The sequence below is a fragment of the Podarcis erhardii genome (genome assembly GCF_964252035.2).
Source record: "Podarcis erhardii genome assembly, chromosome: 6".
Taxonomy (NCBI): domain Eukaryota; kingdom Metazoa; phylum Chordata; class Lepidosauria; order Squamata; family Lacertidae; genus Podarcis; species Podarcis erhardii.
The window spans coordinates 3,744,856-3,768,754 of record NC_138510.1 but is presented as its reverse complement, the minus strand read 5'-3'; the positions used below and the strand labels follow the sequence as shown (position 1 = coordinate 3,768,754).

The following is a 23,899-nucleotide window of genomic DNA, read 5'->3' as shown; positions in this document are numbered from 1 at the left end:
GCTTTCGACTTCCAAGCAGCGGAGCTGGGAAGAGAGAGAGCGTTGGCCACCTCCTGCAGCTATTGGGGTTTCATCCACACTGTACATTCAAAACGCATGGCTCCTCCCTGCAAACAATTCTGGGAACTGTACTTTATGGGTTCTGGGAACTGTATTGTTGTTGTTTTTAAAATTAAAATATTTCATTATTTACAATGCACATACAACCACACAATTTTTGTTGTTGTTTAGTCATTTAGTAGTGTCCGCCTCTTCGTGACCCCCTGGACCAGAGCACGCCAGGCACTCCTGTCTTCCACTGCCTCCCACAGCTTGGGCAGACTCATGTTAGTAGCTTCAAGAACACTGTCCCACCATCTCGTCCTCTGTCGTCCCCTTCTCCTTGTGCCCTCCATCTTTCCCAACATCAGGGTCTTTTCCAGGGAGTCTTCTCTTCTCATGAGGTGGCCAAAGTCTTGGAGCCTCAGCTTCAGGATCTGTCTTTCCAGTGAGCCCTCAGGGCTGATTTCCTTCAGAATGGAGAGGTTTGATCTTATTGCAGTCCATGGGACTCTCCAGAGCCTCCTCCTACACCATACAATTACACCAACTGAAATACCGACAATACAAAAATGCAGACATAAATGCTACACTTATGTGACCACCCTCCACCAGTGTTCGTCATTTTTTAATATTCTTATTTAGATTGCAATTTGCAACTCTCATCCTTAGTATTATTTCTTAGTTCTGGGAACTGTAACTCTGTGAGGCACAAACTCCATTTCCCATGATTCTTTAGGGGGAAGCTGTGTGCTTTTGTGTGTTTGCAGCTGTCCTGGCTGAAAAAAGATTCAGTTGCTGGTCCAGTTAACGTCTCTACCTGGAAATGGAAGGGGCGGCCATCAGGACGCACATCACATCCCTCTTGCAGGCTTTCTGGCTGGGCATTGATCTCCATCTACCTGGGGAACAGAGCCAGCCCAGACACCCTTTCAGTTTTTCCATCCCATCTTCAAAAAGATGCTGTTCTGGCTGTACCCCATCACTGCTCTCCTTGCCTTGTTCCGATGCAATGACTGCATCTTTCCCCTACAGGGATGACAGCGGCACTGTTGACATCAGCATCGAACGGCTCACCATCTCTACTGTCATGGGAGTGGACAGAGGCGATGAAGGACGGCTTCGGGTGTGGTATGAAAGCTGCCGTTCTGCCATGGGGGACTTCAAATTGAAATTCTACGGGGGAACCAGGTACCTCTAATTCCTTATTTTCCTAGACACTGAAAGGCAAAGGACTATAGCTCAGTGAGAGAGCACCTCCTTTGCGTGTAGAAGGTCCTGGTTCAGTCTCCAGCATCTTCAGGTATTGGTGGGATAGACACCTGCTTGAAACCCTAGAGGGCCACGACTGAGCTAATGGACCATTTTTTGTAAGAAGAGCTTTTAACTTGGGTGAGTTAGATTGAAATGATCACTTACAGTTTCTGGAGTTCAAAGGCTTTATTCATGCAGGAGCAGGTTTATCTTGGCAGGGACTATTTACAGGATTAGTAGAGATGAAAAGAGAGAAAATGGATCAGCTTTTAGGGGTGGAGTTAGCTTAAAAAGAGAGGCTACAAACAAGTGCTGGCTATATTGCTAAACAAACAGTGCCTTCATGTGGTTTGAAGTAACACATTGCCGCTGTTGGAATAGCTCATCCAGTAGAGCATGAGGCTCATAAACCAAAATCTAACCTCTCTTCCCTCCCCAAAGCTTGGGCGATGTCCCACAGAGAAGGGGCACCTCTCTTGCTTAGGGCACTGCAAAGCCCCTCCTCTAGGTTGGAAGAACAGCAGTGTTAGATTAGCCATCATACTGACATTTGCTGCTTCTTTCTCCCACAGCTGGCTGTACAACATTGCAGCGTCTGCTCTCAGGGACATGCTGAAGTCAGAAGTCAATCAACAAGTAAGATTTTTGAACTTCTTAGTTGAAGGACAAAAGCTGGACCTTATTACTGCTACCCGTCTCCATTGCCCTGCCCTGCCCTGCATGTGAAGCCCTGGTACATTAAATCAGGGACAGGGAAACTGTTGCCCGGTGCAGGCTGTTGGACTACAACGCCCATCATCCCTGAGCATTGGCCATGCTGGCTGCAGGGGCTGATGGAGTCCCTCAACATCTGAGAGGGCCACAGGATCCTTTGCCCCCAGCATTAAATGCATATGTTTGTGGTGGAGCAATCACCTAGTCCCAGAGCGGAATATTAATATAATAATAATTTATTACTTATACCCCGCAAATCTGGCTGGGTTTCCCCAGCCACTCTGGGTGGCTCCCAATCGAATATTAAAAACACAATCAAACATCAAACATTAAAAACTTCCCTGAACAGGGCTGCCTTCAGATGTCTTCTGAATGTCAGGTAGTCGTTTATCTCTTTGACATCTGATGGGAGGGCATTCCACAGGGCGGGTGCCACTACCAAGAAGGCCCTCTGCCTGGTTCCCTGTAACCTCACTTCTCGCAGTGAGGGAACCACCAGAAGGCCCTCGGTGCTGGACCTCAGTGTCTGGGCTGAACGATGGGGGTGGAGACGCTCCTTCAGGTATACTGGACCGAGGCCATTTAGGGCTTTCAAGGTCAGCACCAACACTTTGAATTGTGCTTGGAAACGTACTGGGAGCGAATGCAGGTCTTTCAGGACTGGTGGTGGTCTCGACGGCCACTCCCAGTCACCATTCTGGCTGCCACATTTTGGATTAGTTGTAGTTTCTGGGTCACCTTCAAAGGTAGCCCCACGTAGAGAGCATTGCAGTAGTCCAAGCAGGAGATGATGATGATGATGATGATGATGATGATGATGATGATGATTTATTTATACCCCCACCCATCTGGCTGGGTTTCCCCAGCCACTCTGGGCTGCTTCCAACAGAATATTAAAATACAATAGTCTATTAAACGTTAAAAGCTTCCCTAAACAGGGCTGCCTTCAGATGTCTTCTCAAACTAGAGCATGCACCACTCTGGCGAGACAGTGTGCAGCAGAACATCTGTTCTTTGTGCAGAAGGCTACAGGTTTAATCCCTGGTGGATCCCCAGGTAGGGATGTGGGAGATCCCGACCTGTTTGAAATTCTGGAGATCTGTTGCCAGTTAGTGTAGACCGTATTCAGCTGAATACACCAATAGTCAGACTCACTTCCTACCTTCCTAAGTGTCCCCCCTTTCAGCTGGTTCCAGTTTCCCCTCTCCATTTGTGATGGGAAGAGAACTCCAGGTGACATTCACTGTCCATCCCTCTGAATGCTATGGGCTTTCTCCCCTTCCAGCTCTGTTCGGAGGTCAAGAAAGGAATTGGCAAGATTGCGGAAATCCTGAAAACCATGAATGGTAAAGCACCTTGTATGCCTGGAGCTACCAGCTCAAAATCACCCCTCTGGGAATAATTTTTGGCACACTGGTCTGCACCTTGCTAAACACTGGCTTTCTCCGTGTCCTTTTCCAGTCTCACCCCAGTTGGACCCCATTGCAGGGATAGACTATTCCTTGGTGGAAAAGCCCATGATTGATGTGGATCGATGCAATGTGGACCTGAAGGTAATGATAACCTTGCGGGGGTGGAGGGAGCAGGGATCCAGCAGATCATTTCAGATTGTCTGTGGATCTGCGAAGCCTTTTTTCAAAACTCTCCATCCCAGTCTTCTGGTGAAGCCTGATCCCAAAGTAGGTAGAGCTTTGTAGCACTGTGAGATTGAATAGCTCTTTCTCTTTCTGTGCGGCCTTCCCAAGGTGGAATGGGAAGCAATTTCCAGAACGGTTGTCCAAAACAAGAGAGACTGGAGAGGTGGTTTGATGGATTGAGAATTCAGTGGGTAAATTTAAATTTTAACCTCCTGTGTGTGAGAAACATGAGAGTAAACAGGCTGTGAAGCCCTTTTAGCAGAGTAAAAACACTTGCACACTTTTGCAGCCTATTGGAAGCTAGGAATTAGGCAGTTACACCTTTTATCGCTGTTTGTTTGTGATCTGCTGCCCTTTCCCTTCTTTATCCCCGTTGCTAAGAATAAACAACACATTTTAGTAAAAGCGAAAAGGTTTACTTACATTTCAACGCAGGCAGCAAATACTTCTAAGTAGTATTTGTCAGTTTGCATTTCCGTGCGCTGCTCTGGTTCACCAGAAGCAGCTTAGTCATGCTGGCCACATGACTCGGAAGCTGTACGCCGGCTCCCTCGGCCAATAAAGTGAGATGATAGTCAGGAGCCCCTTTACCTTTTGTGGTTGTTGTTTAGTTGTTTAGTCGTGTCCGACTCTTCGTGACCTCCTGGACCAGAGCACGCCAGGCACTCCTGTCTTCCACTGCCTCCTGCACTTTGGTCAAACTCATGCTGGTGGCTTCGAGAACACTGTCCCACCATCTCGTCCTCTGTGGTCCCCTTCTCCTTGTGCCCTCCATCTTTCCCAGCATCAGGGTCTTTTCCAGGGAGTCTTCTTTCTCATGAGGGGGCCAAAGTCTTGGAGCCTCAGCTTCAGGATCTGTCCTTCCAGTGAGCATTCAGGGCTGATTTCCTTCAGAATGGAGAGGTTGGATCTTCTTGCAGTCCATGGGACTCTCAAGAGTCTCCTCCAGCACCAGAATTCAAAATCATCCTTCTTTATAGTCCAGCTCTCACTTCCATACCTCACTACTGGGAAAACCATAGCTTTCACTATACGGACCTTTGTTGTCAAGGTGATGTCTCTTTACCTTTACCTTTATGTCACATGTCCACCACATGTGGAAGAAACTGCCTTCTTTCACCCCACACTTCCAACAGGTTTCTTACCTGGGATCTGCCTTCAAATTCTTCCTCTTTCTGAGGCAGGTGGCAATCTCACTGTGGAGCACCCTACAAAAGTTGACCATCTTCCCTCCTCTTCTCACCTAGGGTCAGTTCTTCATGGTGGGAAAGGCCCTCCACGACAGCCCATTCCAGCCTGCCCCCTTCCTCTTACCCAACCAGACAGACTCCATGATTCTCGTGGGCATCTCTGAACTCGTCGCCAACTCAGCTGCCTTTGTGTACTACACTGCAGGGGCGCTCAGGGTGAACTATACGGATGCCATGGTAAGGAGGTGTGGATGTGCACCGGGCCTGTCAAGGCCATCATGCAGGTACACGGTCCCAGGTTAGAATCCTGGCGTCACCAGTTGACAGGCTATGAGGCTGAAAAGACTCTGGCCCAAATCCTTGGAGACAGGGGTGGAGCTAGACGCTCCGGCACCCGGAGCGGCACCCGGGGGCAGGGCTAGCTGCCTGGGGGTGGGGCTAGCAGGGGCGGGGCCAGTATCCCAGGGGGGCGCTGCCCGCAGCGAGCAGTAAGGACCCTTGTACCTACAGAACTGCCTCTCCCGGTATGTCCCACGGAGGACCTTAAGGTCCACAAATAGCAACACTTTGGAGGTCCCGAGCCTCAAGGAGGTTAGATTGGTCTCAACTAGGGCCAGGGCCTTTTCAGTACTGGCCCCGACTTGGTGGAATGCTCTGTCACAAGAGACTAGGGCCCTGCGGGACTTGACATCTTTCTGCAGGGCCTGCAAGACAGAGCTGTTCCTCCTGGCCTTTGGTTTGGACTCAGTCTGACCCTTAAGTTGCCCTCCCCTTGTGGTCTTGATCTATGGGCTACTATTAAAATAGGGCTGCATTTTAAATTGTATTTTTAACCTGTATTTTAAATTGCCCCCCCCCATTATGTTTTTACTGTAATTTTCCTGGTGTTAGCTGCCCTGAGCCTGGCTCTGGCCGGGGAGGATGGGGTATAAATAAAAATTATTATTATTATTATTATTAAGCGTCCCAGAAAGGTGATCGGCAAAGCAATCAGCGCCCATTGGGGGTGATCAGTGCAGCAATTGGCACTCGGGGGGTGGGGTGGTTGGTGTGGCTATTGGTGCCCAGGGGGGCAGTGTGGTGATCTACCCGGGGCGGATTTTGTCCCCCTCCCCCTCCCGGGATGACACTTGGGGTGGACTGCCCCTGCCCCCCCTTCCTACACCCCTGCTTGGAGAGCTGCTATGAGTGTAGACAATCAGATACACAGACATACAGACATACAGAGTAAAAGGTAAAAGTAAACTCTCTTGCATTGTTTAATATGGTATATGTTTTTATTGCGTTGTGAAAGCTCGTTGTGATGCTTCATATGAAGTGCTCCGTAAATTAATTATAATTATTAATTCTGAGCTAGATGGACTGATGTCATGACTTGGCAAGAGGCAACTTCTCAGGGTCTGATGGGTCTTGACTTGCCATATTTCAAAAAGTAAAATTCCTGACTCCCGCAAAAAATTGTGAGCTTTTTTTTTAGGAAACCAGCTTTTTTGGGGAACAAACCCAAATCCCCTCAAAATAGTAACTTTAAGCTTTTGGAACTGTTTCCAGTGCTTTTCCCATCGCATTGCCATACATCCGTGTTTTCGCTGACATTTTGCCGATTCAGCTAAATTCCCCCCGGACGCCATGCTTACATCCGAAAACCAGGACATGTCAGGAATTTTCCCGATGTACGGCAAGCCTATCCTTGCCTGAACCACTCTTAGGGCTGATGCAAAACTCTGAAGGTGTGGCTGTACTATGGAACGAATGAAACTTCTAACTCCCAGAACCGTAGCTCGAAACTAATAAGGCATAGACAATGTTTATTCACAACAGTGACTATGGCATGTGAGATAATCCGGTACAGCAATTTCAATCAAAATAAGAGGTGGTGTAGTTAATTTTTTTTAAAAAAAATATGGTGATCTGTCATGGAACAACCCCACGGAAGACGGTAGCAGTGGTTGCCCAGATTTTGTTGCTGGTTGCAAAGGCCCCACCCCCAAATGTAGCTGTGCCATTGCACCTCCGATTGCCCCCCCCCTTCTCCTGGAGAAATGTGATATTTAGCACTGAACAAATGGCAATTGGGTTTCCCATGGATGGCTCTTTGTTCCAATGTAGCACTAAAGAGCAGCTCATCTAAGTGAGAACTGTGGGGCAAAGGCAAGACCGCACATACCTGGTCCTAGACAACACAGGACAAGCAGAAAACCTTTCTAGGCCCAGGGCAAGAAGAAGTGTGGATGGTCCCTGATCTCCAAAGATTACGGAGAGCAAATCCAGTGCGTCAGCCTGGAAACTGGGGCTGCCCCAATCGAACATTCACACACGTTGTCGTTTCAGGTTCCCGAAAGTTTGCCTTTGCGTCTGAACACCAAGAATGTGGGGATATTTGTACCAGAGGTGAGTTTAGTCTTGTGAAGGTGGGGGAATTGAATGCAAAACTGAAAACCTCTTGTGAAATCTTTTCTCTCGTGAAATATTCTCTCATTTGGAGTGATGGGTGACAAAAAGGTCTTGTTTGTTGTTGTGACATTAACATATGAGAGTGCTGGAGGTGAAATAGTTAAACAGGTTGCCCAATCAGGACTCAGGGGGTGGAGTCAGAGGGACTATAAAACCAGCTCTGGGAGGAGCGAAGGGGGAAGCTCATTGGCGAGTTGGGTGGTTGGTTGGAGTGGGAGTGAATTGGGAGAGAGTCTGTGGGGAGGTTGAGTTAGTATAGTGAAATAAGCTGAGTCAGGAACAGTTAGGAGCTAGGAAGACCAGTAAATATCTGAGAGGTGGTTTAGTGAGACAGAGCAGGTAGCGGAAGTTATAGGTCTGGATAGGCAGCTCATGATTGTAATGGACTGATACCGTTTATGAAACCACATGCTTGTTAAACTGCAATAAATAAACAGAAGTTTATGTTCCAATTTAACCCTGGCTGGATTCAGTATTGTCCCAGGTAGGGCCTGGGTGGTGGCAGGGTTGGAGGGGATCACCGAAGTTGATGCTGCATAAAATTTGCATGTGCTAGGTGCACCCTATAGGGCAGGCATCAGCAACCTGTGGCCCATGGGCCACAAGCAACCCACGGGCGTCGTTTAAAAGGCCCCCAAGCTGCCCCCGAACCAAGCCACATGCTCAGCGAGTCCCTGTGTGCTGCGCTAAACTGGTGGGGCGCAGAGTGGGGACTCACTTCCGCGGTGGCGGAAACCGTGCCTGCGCAGACGATGGAAATTGCGTCTGCACAGACGCAGATGCCGGAAATTGCATCTGCTCAGACGTGATCTGGCCCACGGAGCGATCTCCGTGGGAGTGAACCGGCCCAGGCGAGGTAAACCTTGCCAACCCCTGCTGCAAGGGCAATCTTTTCCGGAAGATATTTGTATTTTGAGGAGTTTAGCGATCTGACACGGTCATTTCTTCCTGCCTCTGTTTACTTCCCATCTCTATCTCTTGTTCTGCTCTTTGATGGCTGAGAACAGCTTTTAATTTGTTGGAAGGAAGTGATTGTGCAGGGCTCCTTCTGACCTCCTTTGATGTTAGACATTGTTTGAAGGAATGTGCGGTACTGGAAGAGGGGGCTAGCTAATCTACACCAGCTAGTTGGGCAAGGCATGTAGGCTAACAAGTTAGCTACCTATAAATCGGATGGTTTGGGGGCAGAGTTCTGAGAAGCTCCCGCAGGGCTGTGCAAACCGAGGCTACCTGGGGGAGTCACTTTGCGGCTTCTTGAGGGCTTCCAAGCGGCAGATAGAAGTGCATGCTTGGTATGTATATATTGCTTGCTGTTTAGAAATAAAATCCTCTTCTTCCCACTCACTTGTGTTTTGCATTGCTTCTAAATCTCCTTTTTTAAAAGAACCACCTTGCGTTTGGCAAGACGGATGCAAAAGAGCACAGCTGCACAAGAGCTATCTCAAAGTACTGAATATTTTTGTGTGTTTTTTAAAAGATATTTATTAAGGTTTTATATAATAACAATTCAACAAAACAGTAGAAAAAGACATTATACAGTAACACAATCCAACAAACCAGAAAAGTACAATAAAAAACATAAGAAAACAATAAGAAAAAACAAAGAACAAAGAAAATCTAGTTTTTTACTTATTATCTTTATAACCCTCTTTCCTGACTTCCTCACATCTCCCTTTTCTGTGTTCCCCTTTACACAATCAAATTCAGCAATTCCTTGCCCTTTCAACTCTTATTCAATATCATGCATTTCAACCCATTATGTCTCCGATTTTTCTTTTCCTTTTAGATCAATTTTTGCATATTCTTTAAAGCTTATTCCCTTATATCATTTTCTTTAATGAATATTTTTGATAACACCAACGTAGATGCCGCAAAAATACCCGTTCCACATTTGCAAGAACTTGATTGTTTAGTGTGGCGACACCTGGAACTCCCTGCCTCTTGATCTTAAGCAGGCATCCTCAGTGAATCTCATTAAAAGAACCACCTGGCATTTAGCAAGATGCACCCGTCCCGTAATAATTCTCATGTGGAAGCACCCCCGGGCGCAGAAATATTGATCTCTCCCCGTTCCACTGACCCATTCGTAATGAAACACCCGTTCCATCGCAGCACCTCTCTTTTCTCCCCTCCGCAGCTGAACGAGCTCTTTCCAAATATGCCCATGGAGTTCCACCTGGCTGCCCAAAAGGAACCTGAGATACGCTTCCAGCCCACTGGAGTGGAGATCACGCTCTTTGCATCTGCAGAGGCCTTTGTCATCCTCCCGAACGCCAGCCTGGCCTCCGTGTTCCTGCTGAATATTGTAAGCATTGTTAACAGGTGGGGTTGGTGGAGGAACGGAGATCCCTGCCCTTCTCAGAGATGGTGGGGAGAGGCTTCAATATAAACCGTCTTAAAGAGGATTGGGAGGTGTGCGTCACAGGTCTGCTGCTGCTACCAGTGCAGCAAAACAGTGCCTGCGTCACACGGGGTTGGACTCGATGACCCTAGGGTCCCTTCCAGCTCTGCAATTTTATAAGTGTGCTTCTGGGAGCTGTGAGTGGAGACTGTTCATGCATTTTTACTTAAAGCTAGCCCAAAGAGTGGCCTTGCCTATCAGCTTCTTCCCGCCCCGGCTCAGGGTGGATGGGGACGAAGCCCGAATGAGTCGGCCCTTTCTGCCGTTGGCTCTGGCTTCCTCCATCGCTGGTTTAGCGCCACCTGCTGTTTGGCTCCCATCCTTCTGCCCTACCTGAAGTGAAGGACATGAGGCAGGAGTTGATAATGCAGGCGAGCTGTGCACAAGTAAGTTGCCGGCTAGCTCTGCTGAGGCTCCTTTTATTGGCACAATATGCAAACCCAGGCAGATACATTTTGGGCTGTGACCTTTACACATCTTCCAGTCCCGAGATCGTGGGGTGGTACAAAGTTATTTTGGAAGCTGTATTCACCGCGTCGTTTTCCCCTTGCACAATGTATGACAAAAGAGACAAAGGTCTCAGAGACAAAGGTCACAAACAGGACACAGCAGACTACTGAGACCGCAAAAGGTTAGACAGAGGGTAAGATGTTCAGATAGCTGTGGCTTTATCTGTGAGGGGGAGTGTGCTCCACACTCCAAGGTCTTGCATGCAGACAGCTGAGCCTGTCCGTGGGCGAAGTGTGCTCTGTTAGTTTCTGTTTGCGACTGAGCAGCTGCTTAGAGTCACAAGGCTCTGTTTACATTCCAGAGACAGTCCAGGCTATTGGAAGTCTCACAGGAGAAGGGAGACGGATGTGACGTACTGGTTTCTCTGTTCCTTTGTTCCTTTGGTTCAGTTGCTCTCTGCTCTCACAGGGAGAGGATGTATATTTCTTTGCTGCCTGCGTAACTTAGAAATAAAGCATAGCATGTAGCCATAAATCTCATCACTTCCGCCTGCTGTTTTGGATTCTCTGCTGAATGGGGGAACGTGCCTTGGAGCCTCATCAAAGGCCCAGGTCATTAATTATTCGCCGGGAGGGCGATTCCAGAAGATGAGCTTTATCAGCTTGGCCGAGCGGAAATCCCGACATGCTCCACAACCCAGCGATCATTCCTACATACCATTCCCCGATGCTCACAGGAAGCATGAATGGCCGTAGATGCATCACCCGAACCAGACTCAGCTCATCCTCTTCTGTCTATTCTCTCACTTTGGCTTACAGGACGCCAACCTCACCGGGCAACCCCTTCTTAAGCCAGGAAAGTCTGGGAAGTCCCTTGGCTATGCCGGGGCTTCTGTGGCCCTGAAAAAGTGAGTATCGCTCCTCTTCTCTGGCTCCAGGGTCTTCCTCATATTCCGCACCCCCCTTCCCCAATCCCCAGGATTAGCACAGGATTCCTGCCTGCTGTTGTCTCACCTTTAATGTGGACCTCCGTGCAATTATTATTATTGCACAGGCCTTGGTCCAGTATACCTGAAGGAGCATCTCCACCTCCATCGTTCTGCCCGGACACTGAGGTCCAGTGCCGATGGCCTTCAGGAGGTTCCCTCATTGCAAGAAGTCAAGTTACAGGGAACCAGGCAGAGGGCCTTCTCGGTGGTAGCACCCGCCCTGTGGAACGCCCTCCCACCAGATGTCAAAGAGAAAAATAACTACCAAACTTTTAGAAGACATCTGAAGGCAGCCCTGTTTAGGGAAGCTTTTAATGTTTAATAGGTTATTGTATTTTAGAGTTTTGTTGGAAGCCGCCCAGAGTGGCTGGGGAAACCCAGCCAGATGGGCGGGATATAAATAAATTATTATTATTATTATTATTATTATTATTATTATTATTATTATTATTATTATTTGCCTATGCCCACCACACCTGCTTTGCATGCAAAAAGCTCCAAGTTTGGTCCCTGGCATCAGTGGCATAGCGTGGGTTGTCAGCACCCGGGGCAAGGCAAGTAATTTGCGCCCCCTAACCCGTGGATTTGCGCCCCCTAACCCTAACCTAACCCTAACCCCCCGGCCCCCCCTGCACCCCCACGCTACGCCACTGCCTGGCGTCGCTGGGTGCAGATGGAAGGACCTGGGAGACAGGAGTTTAAATCCCAACTTGGCCATTTAGCTCCTTGGGTGACCTGAGGGGCCAGTCCCTGCCTGTCAGCCTAACCTACCTCACAGGGTTGTTGCGAGGATTAAATGAGAACAATGCATATGCCCCCTTGAGCTTAACTGGAGGGAAAAGGTGGGATATAAGAAATGGAATGAAGAAGCAAATGTTCCTGAGAGCATAAAACAGGGGTCAGCAAACTTACTGTACCTCGGGATGGTGTCTCCAGCGCCGATCGTGCGGCAGGCCAGAGGTCAGGGGAGTGTGTGCCCATATGCATGCGCACATGCTATTTCCGGCGCACTTCCAGGTCGGAGGAGCACTGGAAATAACTTGTGCACATGTGCACGGACCTCCTCTGACCCGGGTGTGCACAGGAAGTAATGCTTGCGCATGCGCAAATAACACTTGTGCATGCGCACAAGCTATTTCCGGTGCTCCTCTGACCTGGAAGTGGGCAGCCGCGCAGCGCCAGTAAGAGCGGGTGGCAGCAGGTGGCGGGTGTTGCTGCAGGCCTGATAAACGAGTCCCTCGGGGCTTATCCGGCCCATGGGCCTTAGTTTGGGGACCCCTGACATAAATGAACCCCGACTTGGTGCTTTCTCATCCTTCTGTGTACCCAGCAGGTTGCGCCTGTCCAAGGAATGGTCCAAGGTTGGCGAGATCAGGGTGAGTATAGAGGAGGAGCTCAGGTGGGTGAAGGAATGGGTGGGGCTTGGAATCTGGAGACTGGGGTTGTGAGATGCACCTAGCTGTGCACACTAGGGCGGTTCATAAAAAACTTTTTTTAAAAAAATACATGCTCCAAAGGTCTTATCTTACTACACCAGGGATTATATAGCTATACAGTCATACCTCATGTTAAGTCCACTTCATGTTACATCCTTTCAGGTTACGTCCCGCAGTGACCCGGAAGTACCAGAAAGGGTTACTTCCAGGTTACTTCCAGGTTTGCAGAAGCGCAAAATGACGTCATGCACATACACAGAAGCAGCGAATTGCAACCTGTGCATCTGCAGACGCGCCGCTGTGGGTTGCGTTCTTTTCATGTTGCGAACAGGCCTCCGGAACGGATCCCATTCGCAACCAGAGGTACCACTGTATCTGAAATTTCGTGCATATCAGTTAATATCTTGACCGTCCTCCACAAAAATAGCTGTTTACTTGGCTGTTTTCCTATATCGTGAAGGCTGAAATTTCAGTTCAGTGAAGCAGGGTCAATATATTAACTGATATGCATGAATTTCAGATACAGCTGTATAATCCCAAGTGTAGTAAGATAAGACCTTTGGAGCAGGCTTTTTTTTTTTTTTTAAATGTTTTTTATTAACCGCCCTAGTGCACACAGATTCTTCCCTCCCTGGGGGGGGGGGGACACAGGGGTATGCATACCCCTCAATGTTTTGTGAATCTAAGTTTGGCCTCATTAAGGGGCAGTATTTCAATATGAGTAGGAAAATGAAAAAACCCCTAAACATTTTTTTAGAAAAAAAGCACTGCTTAAAACTATACGTCAGGGTTCTCAAAAGGGATAGATAGATGATAGATAGATAGATGATAGATAGATGGATGGATAGATAGATAGATAGATAGATAGATAGATAGATAGATAGATGATAGATGTCCTTCCAGTGAGCGCTCAGGGCTGATTTCCTTCAGAATGGAGAGGTTTGATCTTCTTGCAGTCCATGGGACTCTCAAGAGTCTCCTCCAGCACCAGAATTCAAAAGCATCCATTCTTCGGCGATCAGCCTTCTTTATGGTCCAGCTCTCACTTCCATACATCTTATAAAAAATCCCTTTCACATGTGCAGTCCTTCATGTACATTGTTGTTCCAGGTGCATGCATTTTATGAAATAAAAGAATAAATAGTTTGCATTAGTTTCTGGGCTTGCTTGGCCCCTGGCCCTGCCCAGCACTGCCATGTGGCCCCCAGAAGAAGGGAATGTGGCCCTCAGGCTGAAAAGCTCCCTGCTTCCTGTATGGTGACCCTACATTTCTAGAGTGTCCCCCCTATTTTTGACTCCGCCACTTTTCAAACCCACTGTCTTTGTGCTACACAGGTGACCGTTTTGGAGACGCTGCTGAAGGCTGCCAGCAACGTGGGGATGTCAAGGCTCAACAGTGAGTGCAGAACAGTTTTCGTCTCCCGCTTCTGCTGGGGGGGGGGTCCCCCTTCCTCTGCCTCCTCCCACCTTATTTGGGATGGAGCATTTGCTCTGCATGCAAAAGATCTCATTTTCAATCTCCTGGAATCTCCTGCCTGAAGTCGTGGAGAGATGCTGCCGGCCAGTGTCAACAGTACGGAGCTAGATGATGATGATGATGATGATGATGATAATTTATTTATACCCCGCCCATCGGGGCACGGGTGGCGCTGTGGATTAAACCACAGAGCCTAGGACTTGCTGATCAGAAGGTCAGCGGTTCGAATCCCCGCGATGGGGTGAGCTCCCGTTGCTCAGTCCCTGCTCCTGCCAACCTAGCAGTTCGAAAGCACCTCAAAGTGAAAGTAGATAAATAGGTACCACTCCAGCGGGAAGGTAAACGGCATTTCCATGCGCTGCTCTGGTTCGCCAGAAGCGGCTTAGTCATGCTGACCACATGACTCGGAAGCTGTACACCGGCTCCCTCAGCCAATAAAGCGAGATGAGCGCCGCAACCCCAGAGTCGGCCACAACTGGACCTAATGGTCAGGGGTCCCTTTACCTTTACCTTGCCCATCTGGCTGGGTTTCCCCAGCCACTCTGCGCGGCTTCCAACAGAATATTAAAATACAATAGTCTATTAAACATTAAAAGCTTCCCTAAACAGGGCTGCCTTCAGATGTCTTCTAAAAGTCTGGTAGTTGTTCTTCTCTTTGACATCTGGTGGGAGGGCGTTCCACAGGGCAGGCGCCACCACCGAGAATGCCCTCTGCCTGATTCCCTGTAACTTGACTTCCCGCAATGAGGGAACCGCCAGAAGGCCCTCAGCGCTGGACCTCAGTGTCCGGGCAGAATGATGGGGGTGGAGACGCTCCTTCAGGTATACTGGACCCAGATGGCCAATGGCTCCTGACTTGGAATGAGGCCACTTCTATGGGCTTTGAAATAGGATCCCATGAACCTTTTAGATTCATGGGATCCTATTTTTAGATTCACAGAGAAATAATCCCGGGCAGGTGTCCTCCCAGCCTCTGCTTAAAAACCTCCAAGGAAGGGGAGTCTACTACCTTCCAAGCCATCGATAGACCTCTTCTCTTCCATGAATTTGTCCAATTCCCTTTTAAAGCCATTGAGGTTGGTGGCCACCACTGCCCCTTGCTATTTACCTGGTGTTGGGCGTCTTGGGACAGCTTTGCCCTGAAAGGCGACGTTAAACTTTCAGCTAAACAAATCGTTTGCATTTCTGTAGAACGGCTGAAGCAAGCGATTGCTCTTCCAAACTTGTATGGCTCCAGTTTACTGAACTCTACAGTCATGATGAACAAGGTAAGTTCTTAGTGGCGGGAGAGGTGTGGCGGCTTCACTTGTCAACCCAGAAGACAGGAGCAGTCGATAATAATAATAATAATAATAATAATAATAATAATAATAATAATTTATTTGTACCCCGCCTATCTGGCTGGGTTTCCCCAGTCACTCTGGGCGGCTTCCAACAAAGATTAAGAAAACATTAAAATGTCACACATTAAAAACTTCCCTGAACAGGGCTGCCTTCAGAAGTCTTCTAAAAGTCGGATACAGTGGTACCTCGGGTTAAGAACTTAATTCATTCTGGAGGTCTGTTCTTAACCTGAAACTGTTCTTAATCTGAAGCACCACTTTAGCTAATGGGGCCTCCCGCCACCACGCGATTTCTGTTCTCATCCTGAAACAAAGTTCTTAACCCGAGGTACTATTTCTGGGTTAGCGGAGTCCGTAACCTGAAGTGTCTGTAACCTGAAGCGTCTGTAACTCGAGGTACCACTGTAGTTGTTTATTTCCTTGACATCTGGTGGGAGGGCATCCCACAGGGCGGGTGCCACCACTGAGAAGGCCCTCTGCCTGGTTCTCTGTAGCTTTGCTTCTCGCAGCGAGGGAACCGCCAGAAGGCCCTCAGCACTGGACCTCAGCGTCCAAGCAGAACAATGCGGATAGAGACGCTCTTTCAGGTATATGCTCCTTAATGCCAGGCAAGCAAGCAAGCAAGCCATGGCAGTGAGGAAGAAGAGGGTGTTCAGCAGGTGAGAATGGAAGTGAGGAGCAGAGCTCCGTGCAGGTTGGAGGCTTTCTGGCCCAGGAACAGGAGAACCTGGAACCAGCATGGGTTAGGATCAGGACCCTATTCCCAGGTAGGTGAGGCAGGGTGCCAAGCAGCGGTCTTAGCTCAAGACTGGCTTTATCATCTGGACAAAACAGGGTGTTCTGACCAGGGGAGTATTCAGTCCAGAGAGGGACTCTGATTTTCCCCAGAGCCAAAAAGGCACAGCTGAAATTCCTTTTTGCACAATGGATCTTGATATTGTCGCTTACAATGGGGTGCAGAGAACAAAGCGTTCCTCTTTTCAGCTCACGGCTTGATCTGATTAAGTTGAAGCAGGTTCGTCGCGTTCAGGCAAAGTCTGAGAATGTCACCAGGCAAAAAATGTCAAAAGGCGGCGCCGTTAATTCCGCTCCAGGAGTTGAGAGAGCTTTGATGGTTCCCTTTGGTCATGCTCAGACCAGGTCATGTTTCTGGGTGATTAAGGTCAATTAGGAAGCAGGATTTTTGACGGCACCATTCAGGAGCTAAGATGGCGCCCGGGATCCAAAATGGAAGCCAAGAGAGTTTGGACAAGACAAGGCCCAGTCGCATGCCAAGGTCAGATGCCAACACAGGGCGATGCCTTCTGTGAGGAGAAACCAAGATATGACTATGCAGAGGGCCTTCTTGGTGGTGGCACCCGCCCTGTGGAATGCCCTCCCATCAGATGTCAAGAAAATAAACAACTACCTGACTTTTAGAAAACACCTGAAGGCAGCCCTGTTTAGGGAAGTTTTTAAATGTTTGATGTATTTATCGTGTTTTTAATTGGGAGCCACTCAGAGAGGCTGGGGAAACCCAGGCAGATGTGCGGGGTATAAATAAATTATTATTATTATTATTATTACTTGAGATGCACTTTGAGGACACCTGAGGGCCTTTTAGGAAGAGTCGGCAGTGAAAATGATAAAATAATACAGCACTTTTCTCCAGCTACAACTCCCATTAGCTCCAGCTGTGCTCACTGGGGCTGGTGGGAGTTTCAGCCCAAACACCTGGAAGGCTGTACTGGTTGAGGAAAGCTGTAACAGAGAATTTTGCAAATGTCTTTCTTCCCTGAAGAGGTGAATCCACACAGCCCTCATAAACAATGTGTAAGGATACAGCGCTTGCCGGAGTATTGCGCTCTTTGGAATAAACTGAGGCAGTGTGGTGTAGTGGTTAGAGTGTTGGACTAAGACCTGAGAGATCAAAATTCAAATCCCCACACAGTTATGAAGCTCTCACTGGGGATGACCTTGGGCCGGCCGCTGCCTCTCAGTCTAACCTACCTCTCAGGGTTGTTGTGGGGATTAAATGAGGAGGAGGGGGAGAGAACCATCAATGGCAGCTTGAATTCCTTGCAGAAAAAAGTGGAATATAAATGCCCAAAGGTGGCATACATTGTTACCCTGGGTTAAGTACTTAATTCGTTCTGGAGGTCCGTTCTTAACCTGAAACTGTTCTTAACCTGAAGCACCACTTTAGCTAATGGGGCCTCCTGCTGCTGCTGTGCCGCCGGAGCCTGATTTCTGTTCTCATCCTGAAGCAAAGTTCTGAACCCGAGGTCATATTTCTGGGTTTGCGGAGTCTGTAACCTGAAGCATATGTAACCTGAAGCGTATGTAACCCAAGGTACCACTGTACAGTAATACATCCACGAACGTCCACCTTGTCTAGCGTCCATTCTGGCAAACGTCTGCGGCAAACCCAGAAGTACCGGAATGGGTTACTTCCGGGATTGCCGCTTGCGCATGCGCAGAAGCACTCAATTGCACTTCTCACATGCGCAGAAGCACTAAATCATGCTTCGCGCATGCGCAGAAGCACAAACTGCTCTGTGCGCGTGCACAGACGCAGCGCTTTGCCCTGTGTCCTTTTCGGCTAGCGGCCGGGGCTCCGGAACGGATCCTGGCCACAAAACAAGGTACGACTGTATATATAATGCTTTATTTATGGAAGTTTGCAGAAAGACTTGGAGTCATAGCTCACTTTCAGATTACCTAAGATGCTTCAAGATGGTTGCAGTTTCTGCTTTTTCAACGGCATACCTGCAAAATCAAGTGCCACAGTCACTGCTGTTTGTGAGGTCTTGCGTGACAAACCTGCTTCCTCAAGATCAGCCTTTTTGCCATAAGGAAAATGACGAGAAACACACTGGACGCTGTGGCTTTGACCCAACGTCATCCGGCCTCTCCTAAGACAAATCAGCTAGAATCCTTAATAAACAGGTTTCTTGTTTTGTTAGACAAGGTTGTTAGACAACATTGACTAGTTACTGATTTGTAATGAATGATTTGTTTGTGGGGGGGTTAAGCAAGAGATATTCCCTGTTTCCTGGTGCATTCCCCTCCATCACTTTCCTTATGTCTAAAAGTCCTCTTTAGGATGGAGGTTTGCAGGGCAGAGTCTGAATCTGCTGGTATGGGACTGGATCTCACCCACAAAATAGGGACTGTCCGGACGCACCTTTTTGGGGGGGAGTGCTTTAGCTTTCTATGGAATTTCATTGTATAATGTGCCTTTAAAAATGATGAGAAGGGAAAAGAAAGAACAACTTCTTTTTTTGCAAGCTGTTAAGAAGAAATTGTTCAGGAAATAAATGTAAAAAAAAACCCACAACCCTTAATAATAGTAATAATAAATTTATTATTTGTACCTTGCCCATTTGACAGGGTTGCCCCAGCCACTCTGGGCAGCTGTCAACAAATATAATAGCACACTAAACATTAAAAAAACTTGATTTTAAAGCAGACTGGAGATATATGAGGTGGTGCCGAATGTTTCTCGCCCTGATCTGGCCGGTCACCTCCAGGCTTGATTATTGTAACTCGCTCTACACGGGGCTGCCCTTGAAGCTGACCCAGAAACGCCAGCGGGTGCAGAATGCTGCAGCGAGGCTCCTCACGGGGATCACATTCATCCAGTGCTATACCAACTGCACTGGCTCCCGGTGGAGAACAGGATCAGGTTTAAGGTGCTGATTTTAACCTTTAAAGCCCTATATGGCCTAGGACACTCATACCTATGGGACCACCTCTCCAGGTATGCCCCACGGAGGACCTTAAGGTCCACAAATGACAACATTTGAGGTCCCAAGCCGCAAGATTGGTCTCAACTAGGGCCAGGGCCTTTTCAGTACTGGCCCCGACTTGGTGGAACGCTCTGTCACAAGAGACCAGGGCCCTGCGGGACTTGACATCTTTCCGCAGGGCCTGCAAGACAGAGCTTTCCGTCTGGCCTTTGGTTTGGACTCAGTCTGACCCTTATGTTTCCCTCCCCTTATGGTTTTGACTTTTAAGATGAGGCTGCATTTTAAATTGCATTTCAACCTGTATTTTAAATTGTCGTCCCCCCCCCCCCCCGTTTTTCTTATTATGTTTTTACTGAATTTTTATTGATGTTAGCTGCCCTGAGCCCAGCTCTGGCCGGGGAGGGCGGGGTATAATTTATTATTATTATTATTAGCATTATTATTATTATTATCATTGTTGGTTTTCCCACCCTCTGCAGGGACACATGTTCATCGCCACTGACCTGGTCCACCAACCCCAGGCTGCTGTATAGCCGCGAGGGGCACCCAGAAGGAAGAATAAAAGCTGCTGCCCCCTGTTCCTGCCTCAGTGTTTTCCCCAAGATGCTCACCTTCCATGCTCAGGAGTCATTTGAGGCAGTGATCAAGGACAATGTGGGGACCTTGGGCCTTTCCTGGGGAAGTCAGCTTTGGGCAGAGATGGGACAGTGCAGAGCCAGCCCCAAACATTTTGCTGCCTGAAGCCAGAGGACAAGATGGCCTCCCCCTCCAGTTCCACGTCTAAAAGCCAACAGGACTGAAAGTTGCACCTTCCTTCAATTCAGATACTGAGATGCTGCCTTCTGCCCCACCTGAGAAGAGCAGACTAGCTTATGGAAATGCAGAACAGAGCCCGTTTCATGCACAGCCCTGTCCTCCACCTCTTGGTGCAAAAGAAAAATGTTGTCACAAAAGCTGGGTACCAAGTCCACCCTCTGCTGAGCGATAGCAAGATCCCAGGGCGTTCCAAGCACTGCCGTAGCTTTAAGAAATATGGTTTATTCACATATTGACACATTCAGTCTGCCTGGAGGGAGTCCAGATCTTACAGCATGGACATTTCAAGAGGGGCTTGTCCCCAACGGCATTGCAACCCTTGAGTCAAAAGCATCTTTCCCAGCCAGCCTTCAGCCAGCCTGCCCAAGATGGATCTCTCCTTTCTCTCTCTCTCTCTCTCCGTTCTTCTTCCCAGCACACCTTGCTCTAAAGACTCTCTTTTCCTGACACTTCACAGCCAGTTATCCCGGCAACCTTCCGTCTCTCCAGGCCCAAGATCAACACCCTTTGTCCACCATCATAATAATTTATTACAGCCAAAGACCACCCTTTGTCCTGTTAATGCCTCTATCCCAGGTGAGGCCCTGGCTTGGAAAGAAAGCTTAGCTTATATTTTTTCACTGGCCTGTAATCTTCCCTTCAATACCCCAAATAATCAAAATCCCAGACTTTCTTAATTTCTTAATATATACAATGGGAGAATTCCTAGATGCCAAGATCCTAATTTGGGACAAGAACCCGAGCAGAGTTTAAAGCCACAAAAACAAGGCTGTTAGACCTTTCAAGTGGGTTCCAAAAATGTCCCCTTTAACAGTTAAAAAGTTTCCCTCTTCCCCTAGCATAGGTAAAAGAGCACACATTTGGTCAGTTAGACATTGGTTTACTTACAAACTTTTCAAAGGTCAGGTTCATGGGCTTTAGCAAATTTGCACAGGCAGTGAAACTTAGCTTAGTTGGAAAGTGGTAAAAGTTCCTAGATTATTGGTATTAAAGGAACTCAAGAGAGGCTTGTTAAAGCCATGTGGTTGGAAGGAGGAGCTCAGAGCTCCTCACACTCCAAAGTTCACATGCAGTCTGGGGGTGAACAAAGGCTTGATTTCGTAGTTCCTCCCAAGGTGAGGGACTTAGCTATGCCTGGCTGGACAGATTATCCTACAATTGTCATCCTCCAGCAGCTGCTGCCTAAGGCAGCTGCCTCACACTGCCTAACAGTAGAACCGGCTTTGGCACAGCGATTGAGCTTACCAAGGCAGGAGAGGTTCCCCTTGGCTAGCTCATCTGTTGCTAGGAAATGGCAGCCACTCACCTCCACCTGCCCCCTTGCCTCTTAGCACCCACCTCCAGTAATCCCACAGCGCCTTTTGGAAACCACTGGGAAAATTCTACTGGTGGTGTCACACCCTTCAGAATATCACAGTGTGGGGTAGCCTGAAAAATTGGCATTTTCCACCACTGCTCCTGTGCCGTGAATGCCCTTAACCTTTGCCCTGTTAATACCAAGTTCCTGTTTAAAGCTTGTTTTTATAAGACTGCTTTTACTGGTTTCCATGTTGTGCACCTGCTTTTATGAATCTGCTTTTTTGTTTTTGCATGTTGCTTTTGTACAGTATCTGGCTTAGATGTTTTTAAATGCCAAGTGGTTTTGAAACGCTAATAAAGAAATAAATAAGATTCCTCTGACCCCTTCCTCAAGCCACCAGAAATAAAACAATGTTAGAACTCGTTGTTGGCATCTGTCTCTCTTGGGAGGCAATGGGAGAGTGCTTCTTTGGTGGAAACGTCACAGCGCCTGCTGTGGCTGTAGAAACTGATATGGAAGGTGAAATATACTCAGAGTCGCAAAGTGATTTCATGCTCTTTATTCAGCTCATAGTGGTGAGGAGGAATGAATCAAAGTCCCCTCAAAGTATCTGCTTTATATACATTATTTACACAATGGGCTGCACATGATTGGCTAATTCCGGAATTCTACTGTAAGCCAATCAGGTTGTGGATTCACTTATATCTGGAGCATGATTGGGTGGTTCCTGCCAACCAATCATACTGCTGCATTGTTCTAGGACCAATCAGACTGCTGCAATTTGGATCCTATTGTTCTAGGACCAATCAGACTGCTGCAGTTTGGATCCTATTCAACTCAGTACATAACAGAAGAGATGGGCTTTACTGCAGGTGGGGCAGATGAAGACGTCCGGTTTTGCTGAAATAGGTGCACCTTGGTGTTTCTTCTCTCTGCAACTAATTTTGGGGACATCAGATGCAGCAATGCTTTTGAATCCCAGTTACTGGAATTTGCAGGAGGGGAGAGGGCTCTTGTGTTCGAATCCTACCTGTGGGTTTCCCATAATGGGCATCTGGTTGGACACCATGAAAATAGGATTCTGGACCAAATGGGCCACTGACTTGTTCTTCTTATGTTCTTATCTCTCTTCTCTTGGGGGTGAGCAGAACAGGCCGGGATTGTGTGACGCGGCAGCTGAAAAAGCCAATGCAATTCTGGGCTGCATCCATAGGAGTATAGCATCTAGATCAAGGGAAGTAATAGTGCCACTGTATTCTGCTCTGGTCAGACCTCACCTGGAGTACTGTGTCCAGTTCTGGGCACCACAGTTCAAGAAGGACACTGACAAACTGGAACGGGTCCAGAGGAGGGCAACCAAAATGGTCAAAGGCCTGGAAACGATGCCTTATGAGGAACGGCTAAGGGAGCTGGGCATGTTTAGCCTGGAGAAGAGGAGGTTAAGGGGTGATATGATAGCCATGTTCCAATATATAAAAGGATGTCACATAAAGGAGGGAGAAAGGTTGTTTTCTGCTGCTCCAGAGAAGCGGACACGGAGCAATGGTTCCAAACTACAAGAAAGAAGATTCCACCTAAACATTAGGAAGAACTTCCTGACAGTAAGAGCTGTTCAACAGTGGAATTTGCTGCCAAGGAGTGTGGTGGAGTCTCCTTCTTTGGAGGTCTTTAAGCAGAGGCTTGACAACCATATGTCAGGAGTGCTCTGATGGTGTTTCCTGCTTGGCAGGGGGTTGGACTCGATGGCCCTTGTGGTCTCTTCCAACTCTATGATTCTATGATTCTATGATTCTATGATTCTGTTTTTGCAACAGGTGACAGGGAAATTAGCCGGAAAATGTGTGACAACGCTGGTTTTGATGCACCGCTGTCTAGCCTCCCCACAAACAATTCCAAGCGGACAGTCATTAGACCACTGCTACGTCATCTCCCTGCAAAAAAAAATCCAAGCGAAGGCATATTAAATCGCCAATCCTGTGTAATCCCCCTGAAAAACAAATCCAGATGAATGCTCAGTAAACAGGCCATCTGGAAGCTCCTGTACCTTTAAAGCACATAGGATGCAGAATTCAAAGAATTGTGGGCACTGGGGTTTGTTAAGGGCTGCTAGGAATCGTGAGGGGCAAACTACATTTGCTCTCTTTGGGCAAATGGGGCAGTGACCCACCAGGCTCAAATCTGTCCTTCGGCAGCGATTGCCAGCCTGCCTTCTCACTTAACAACCGCCAGTCCCAGGGGTGGCACTGCCTGTCATATTCCTCCTCCTCCATCTCTGTGTGGCCCTTGTAAGACTCAGCAGGGAGAAGGACCAGCCTGTCATTGCCTCTGGCGCCACCTGCTGTTGACCTCCTTGCTTTCCATCCTACCAGTCCCAATGGGCTAAATGCTTGACTTGAACATTTCCCCCTTCCCATTTCTTGAATCCCTTCTTCTGTTTATCTTCTGTTTATCTTCCAGTCCAGCCGTTCTCAATCTTTGGTCAACAGATCTTGTTAGACTACCAACTCCCATCACCCCTAGCTAGCAGGACCAGTAGTCAGGGATGATGGGATTTGTAGTTCAACAGTGTCTGGGGGCGCAAGGTTGAGAAAGGCTGACTAGCCTGATGAAAAGAGTTCTTCTTTTCCAGCTCTACCTGGACTTGCCCGGAATCAAACCTACCAGGTACT

At 48.1% G+C, this 23,899-nt stretch overlaps 1 protein-coding gene across 3 annotated transcripts in view; it reads left to right on the top strand.

Annotated features, from left to right (window-relative positions):
- LOC309344922 (bactericidal permeability-increasing protein-like) overlaps positions 1-20,122 on the top strand; it is a 48,952-nt gene extending 28,830 nt beyond the window's left edge. For all 3 annotated transcript variants that reach the window (XM_081867840.1, XM_081867842.1, XM_081867841.1), the window contains exons 5-16: positions 1,075-1,230; positions 1,866-1,929; positions 3,293-3,353; positions 3,469-3,560; positions 4,892-5,071; positions 7,166-7,225; positions 9,426-9,593; positions 10,958-11,046; positions 12,461-12,503; positions 13,899-13,959; positions 15,232-15,308; positions 19,594-20,122. In XM_081867840.1, the coding sequence (XP_081723966.1) occupies positions 1,075-1,230; positions 1,866-1,929; positions 3,293-3,353; positions 3,469-3,560; positions 4,892-5,071; positions 7,166-7,225; positions 9,426-9,593; positions 10,958-11,046; positions 12,461-12,503; positions 13,899-13,959; positions 15,232-15,308; positions 19,594-19,647 (1,105 nt within the window). In that variant the 3' untranslated portion in view covers positions 19,648-20,122. The remainder of the gene's footprint in view (positions 1-1,074; positions 1,231-1,865; positions 1,930-3,292; positions 3,354-3,468; positions 3,561-4,891; positions 5,072-7,165; positions 7,226-9,425; positions 9,594-10,957; positions 11,047-12,460; positions 12,504-13,898; positions 13,960-15,231; positions 15,309-19,593) is intronic.
- The last annotated feature ends 3,777 nt before the right edge of the window (positions 20,123-23,899 follow it).